The sequence below is a fragment of the Silurus meridionalis genome, unplaced genomic scaffold, assembly GCF_014805685.1.
Source record: "Silurus meridionalis isolate SWU-2019-XX unplaced genomic scaffold, ASM1480568v1 Scaffold805, whole genome shotgun sequence".
NCBI lineage: Eukaryota > Metazoa > Chordata > Actinopteri > Siluriformes > Siluridae > Silurus > Silurus meridionalis.
The window spans coordinates 1-6,004 of NW_025804737.1; the positions used below are offsets into that span (position 1 = coordinate 1).

The 6,004-nt window shown below is 36.0% G+C and overlaps 2 protein-coding genes across 2 annotated transcripts; one reads left to right on the top strand and one right to left on the bottom strand.

Annotated features, from left to right (window-relative positions):
• The first annotated feature begins 426 nt into the window (after window positions 1-426).
• Window positions 427-4,755, top strand: LOC124382610 (complement C3-like). The gene is made up of 8 exons (XM_046844607.1): window positions 427-592; window positions 770-899; window positions 1,289-1,360; window positions 1,869-2,060; window positions 3,660-3,769; window positions 3,861-3,951; window positions 4,079-4,218; window positions 4,453-4,755. Exons 2-8 carry the CDS (start codon window positions 830-832, stop codon window positions 4,738-4,740), a joined length of 963 nt encoding a protein of 320 aa, XP_046700563.1. The 5' UTR covers window positions 427-592; window positions 770-829; the 3' UTR covers window positions 4,741-4,755.
• A 257-nt stretch (window positions 4,756-5,012) lies between these two features.
• Window positions 5,013-5,984, bottom strand: LOC124382611 (GTPase IMAP family member 9-like). The gene is given in 4 exon segments (XM_046844608.1): window positions 5,013-5,148; window positions 5,150-5,324; window positions 5,327-5,512; window positions 5,593-5,984. Coding segments are annotated over 4 exon segments (639 nt in total). The 5' UTR covers window positions 5,735-5,984.
• Window positions 5,985-6,004: the final 20 nt, after the last annotated feature.

Here is a 6,004-nt window from a genome sequence, read left to right on the forward strand (position 1 = left end):
GGGCTTCTGTTTACAACTACTATTAATATAATACTAATACTACTACTAATAATAATGATAATGATGATGATTATTATCACAAAATGTAAAATAATTTTGGTGTTTGTCAGATTCTTAGTAAAGGACAGATTGTGAAAGCAGAGAGATATAACAGAAAAGGGCAGTCACTGATAAGTCTGTCAGAAAGGATCACCAAGGACTTGGTTCCCTCATTTCGACTGGTGGCTTATTACCACGTTGGAGCTGAAATCGTATCAGACTCGATCTGGGTTGGCGTAAAGGACACGTGCATGGGAGAACGGTAGGCAGTCTGCTTTTTCCACTTAACTAGTTGGCTAGTGTGCCATTATTTTCCACCATTTGCTACAAGCTCAGTCATTTTTCCAGACAATTAAAATTAAATGGATATATTTCTTATCCTATGTAAACATAGCTGAAACTGAGTGTAAAGGACAACCCCGATGGCAAGATATACGAGCCTGGTGATGAATTTGATCTGGTAGTTACTGGAGATCCGAGTGCTAAGGTTGGTCTGGTCGCTGTGGATAAGGGTGTCTTTGTCCTCAACAAGAACAGACTCACGCAGTCCAAGGTGAGTGATACCCTGAGCTGTTAGAGTTTAAAATTCTCTGGTCTTTTAATCATGTATGTTGTGGCTTTATATTTGGTTCACTCAGTCATTCGGTTGCTATTGGGACCTGCTCCAATGTTGTTAAAGAATAGATATTGTACATAATTATAGCACCATTCCTTTCTTTTCCATCAACAGATCTGGAACCTTATAGAGAATTATGACACGGGCTGTACAGCAGGCAGTGGGAAAGACAGCATGGGGGTTTTCTACGATGCAGGACTTTTGGTTCAGTCTGATAAAGCAGGAGGCACCAAGGAAAGAACAGGTGAAGCAGATATTTTATTAATAGAATTAATGAGTATTTAATCAGCAAGTGGATACAATGAAAGATTGCTTCATGTCCCATTACACCAAGTCGCAAAGTGATCCATTTTGCTTGCTTATTTGCTCAGTTTACTGCTACAGTTACTGTTGCTGAACGAGTTTTCACACTTTATAGTTGTCGTCAAGGTTAATAACACCAACGAAAACTAAAACCATCAGTAAAAAAAAACAGCAGCTAATGACATTCACCTGCAATGCAAAGAAACCTAAACAACATTTTATAGAATTGAGTTTATATTTTCTATATTATATTTTCTCCTGTTATTTATATATACACCTAGTAAATCTCTTTAAAATATGCTAAATAAAACAATCCTTTCTTTTTAATAGATAATCAATGTCCCAAGCCACCAAAGAGAAAACGGAGAGCAGAGACTCTTGTAGAAATCACCCAAACATTGGGTAAGAAGAAGACCTACTTTCTTTCACCAATGTATTGTATGTGATTGTATGATTGTTAATCAAATGAATAGAAAAAGAACAGTATTTTGCAATGTACTTCAATGTTAACAGAACCTTAGTGCACAATCACACCCAGAGAAAGAGTTCCATATGATACCTTCAATTTACACAAGGTTTAGTTACTAGTTATTTAAGAGATATAATAAAGCTGTTGGAGTTAAACTCCTAGTGCTGTTTGTTCTCATTTGAACGTTCTCCAGTTCATCAAATGCATCAGGCAGTTTATCAAAATGACTGTATATATTTATATAACCATATAAATTACACCACACACAAAAATCCTTCCAGAACTCAGAAAGGTTAGGACCTTAGGATCTGGAGCTAGATTTCACTATGATTACAGGTATTTATAAGCAGTGCATTTACTTAGAACACTACTGCAAACTACCAGTGTGTTCAATGCATTGAAACTTTTAACTGTGGATCTTCATTTCTGCCTCTTTTCAAGTTGGTAAATATAAAGATGATCTGAAGAAATGCTGTACAGATGGAATTAGGCCGAACAGGCTGGGTTACACATGCGAACGGAGATCTGCGTTTATTGTGGAAGGTCCAGAGTGCATCAAAGCTTTCCTAGACTGCTGTAAAGAGATCCAATCCCGCAAGGATAAGCAAAGTCATTTGTTGCATCTGGCTCACAGTAAGTATCCTTTATTGTTATCATTATCGTCATCACTAATATTATTAAAACCTACATTTAAAATGTTGCACAACTCTATGATCCATCACTGCAGTGTTGGTTTTTGAAGTCAGTTAATTCATTAAATTGTTATTATTCTGGAGTGTTTTAGTCGTCCAGACACCCATTTTTTTCAGCCTTGGGCCCTCAGGTAGCACTGCATTTAAACCATAAAACAATTTGCCATGTCATCCACAAATCTCTATCATGCAAAAGAGGGCATGCATGAACATGATCGAGAAACACTGCCATCCTTTCTGGTCCAAAGCTCATTTAAAATAAACTAAGGCAAAGTGGAAAACAGTCCTGTGGTCAGATGAATCTAAATGTTTATTTCCTTTTGGAAACCATGGAGTCCTCCAGACTAAAGAGGAGAGGGATAATCCAACTTGTTATCAGCGCCCAGTTCAAAAAGTGACAGCTTTGATTGTATAGGAGTGCATTAGTACCTGTGGAATAGGCCGCTTGCACATTCGGTAAGTTCCATCAAGGCTGAACAGCATACACCAGTGTTAGAGCAACAAATGCTTCCATCCAGAAAATGAGAAAGACAGCAAGACAATGCTAACTGGACACTGCATCTTTTACAATAGCATGACTTTGTAGTAAAAGTCTGGCCTGCCTGCAGTCTAGACCTTTCGCTATTTAAAAACAATTGGGGCATCATGAAAAGAAAACCACAACAATATAACAAACAAACACCCAGAACTATTAAGCAAGTAGACTTGTAGACACAATGTTACCCTCCCAAAAGTCAGCAACTGATCTCCTCAGTTCCCAGATGGTCTTTTTTGAGAGGTGTTGCAGCCATCGAATTCGAAATGACCTTTTTTCCTTAAAATGGTACAAATTCTCAGTATACAGTCACAATATGTTTTTAAATAAAATATGGATTTCTGAGATTTGCAAATAATTGCATTTTGTTTCTATTTACATTTTACACAAGGTCCCAACTTTTTTTGAAAATTGGGGTTGTAACATAAGTAGCGAGTCCAGTGCTTTAATACGGTTTAAAACAAGCCAATAGTGTATCCATGGTCTTTGTTTATGCCTGTATCATCATGTTATTTGGGCAACTAAATGGAAAATGTAATTAACGTCTTCAGTAAAGTCCAAAAATCCTTCACAAGTAGTGCCCACCGTATGCTGCATTAAGTCCCAACAATAATAGTTGCAAGTTATAATTAAATGTGTCATAAAAAATGTTTATAATAAAAAAATTATAAATATATAATTAATATAATTATAAATATATTATAAATATAATATTTATAATACAAACATTAATTATAATAATATAGTAATTCATATATAATAATTATATATATATATATATATATATATATATATATATATATATATATATATATATATATATATATATATATATATATATATATATATATATATATATATATATAAACAGATCCACACTAGCAAATAAGCAAATGATAACAATATTTTAAGCTATTGAATCTGACTTGCTTTATTTCTTGATAAAGCCAATGTTTGCGACTTTGATCTCCCTAAAGCATAATTTTCAAATCCACATGTGTCCAGGTGACAACAATGATGATGATTTCATAAGCTCTGATGAAATTGTCACCGGACGCAGTTCCCAGCTGGCTTTGGGAGGATATAAACCTGCCAGCCTGCTCAGGAAACCAATGGTAAATGAAACAATCCAAGATTTATCTAGTCTAGCATTCTGGAGCTTAATGGAAGCACGGGTCTAACTCTGCTGTTTGGATTTTATTGTAGTACCACAACAAGCGTCACTATGGGAACAAACTATCTAAAGACTCTATTACAACATGGCAACTTTTAGCCATCAGTCTGTCTAAGACACACGGTCAGTGCTGCGTCTTCTCACTTGAAAATCTCTTGATGTGATACGATGTCTAAAAATCTGAACTCGACACATGTAATAACTGCATATTACTGAACATTCACACGCTCTTATTTATCTATCTCTGTAGGTATCTGTGTGGCTGATCCCTTTGAAATAACAGTAGCAAAGGAATTCTTTGTGGATCTCAAGTTACCTTACTCAGCAGTACACAATGAACAAGTTGAAATCAAAGCGATTCTGTATAACTTCTCCAATAAACTACAGAAGGTAATTTTACCAATCAGCTCCATTTAAGTATTTGTAGTGTACAGCAACACTGTGATGTTATGTGGTTTCTATAGTTTCCTCGTATCTCACAACATGTCCGGAAGAATGACTGACTATGCTAAATGTCATGTGTGTCCTTTGATGGATTACCATCATTTTCTCTATCTATTTCTGCTTCATGCCTGGTCCTTCTTGAACAGGTTCTGAGGACGTCTTACTTCTTGTGCCCAACAGGTGCGTGTGGAATTCTTTGAGACAGAGAATATTTGCAGTGCGGCCAGCAAAAAGAAGAAATACCGTACCATAGTTAATGTAGACCCCAAATCCAGCAGATCTGTCCCATTTGTGTTTATTCCTATGAAAATTGGGGAACACCATATAGAGGTGAAGGTTGCAAGTTCATCACATCATGATGGAGTAATGAGAACCCTAAAGGTGGTGGTGAGTATCAACCATGTTTATATCATTCCAGACAACCCCAACAAGCTGTATTTAAAAAAATCTGTAGCCAGAGAAGACTAAGAATACAATATGATAAAACTTCATATACATTCAATGCAACAAGACAATGTGCAGTCGAATGCCATGCTTAGATCCAACATAAGGTCCCTCACATGTCTTAAACTGTTGCTTTGTTTTTCCTGCTCAGTCCGAGGCGTGTTAACTGAACTGTTAGAAGTAAATACGGAACTAAATCCTCTCAAGCACCTGGTGAGATTTTTTATATTCACTATCTAAATAACAGCAAATACCTCATGTCTGATTTCTTCACTTATTTCATTTAATTAATTTAATTAATTTAATTTGTTGTGGTAAAAGGTGGAGTTCAAGTCCTGCAGTTGAGGAGTGAGGTTCCAAATGGACAGGTTCCCAACACTGATGCTCCCTTTCAGTTGATCTCCATAAGTGAAGAGAGCCATAGTGTACAGGGGACTTTTCCCCAAAAATTGCTTGAAATGTCTTAACTGTATTTTTATCTTCATCTGTAAATCTGCCTATTTTATTCACAACTAAAAAGACATGAGGTCCTGGAGCAGAGAATGGAATGCACAGTTTAATCCGACTGATCACCTCATCTGCAGATAATTCAGTATCAAACAGACCTGAGAGTCGATAACAGACACTTTTCTGCCATGAATAATTGTATGGGCTTTTTCACACCATGAGGTTACAGATGAAGAGGAGGTTTTAGATTCGAAAGCCCTTTTTCCAAGAATGGTGTTTCCTGTTGCACTCTTGCCCACACCGGTCTTTCCGATAAGCAGAATCCGAAGTTCATCACTGAATTCGCCTACTGTTAGAAAATAATAACTTAAATTTTTGTCGTGTGGCATGTTTGGGATATTTAATGTCATCTTACATTACTATACATACCTTGTTGACTTGAGGGGCTGCTCTGTTGCTTAACGATCTGTTGGATTAAGGCATTTTGAGTGGTATGTGTTAGTTGTTCAATGCAAAAATTACTGTAAGTACAATCATTATTAATGCAAATTTGGGCACAAACATCGAACATGTGTTGGGCATTTGTGTTCTACAATGCTTCATTATCTAATTATAATTAATCTTAAATTGAACATGTGTCACACAAGGGGCATATTAATGAAACATATTAATGGAAACAGAACTAAAACCAATCCTTAGCTCAAATTACTTTGTTTTAGTTTCTGATCATGCTCTCACTGTGTTCACATGATTTTGCTTTGACTTGACTGGTTTTCGTCTACCTCCTAAGAACATGCCAGTATTTAAACTGGTTATGAAAATTATAAATTAGCATGTGAAG

Coding starts and splice junctions, on each gene's coding strand:
- LOC124382610 (XM_046844607.1), top strand. CDS start 830: ATGGGGGTTTTCTACGATGCAGGACTTTTGGTTCAGTCTGATAAAGCA. Junction 900..1,288: donor AGGCACCAAGGAAAGAACAG/GTGAAGCAGATA, acceptor TCTTTTTAATAG/ATAATCAATGTCCCAAGCCA. Junction 4,219..4,452: donor TCTCCAATAAACTACAGAAG/GTAATTTTACCA, acceptor TGTGCCCAACAG/GTGCGTGTGGAATTCTTTGA.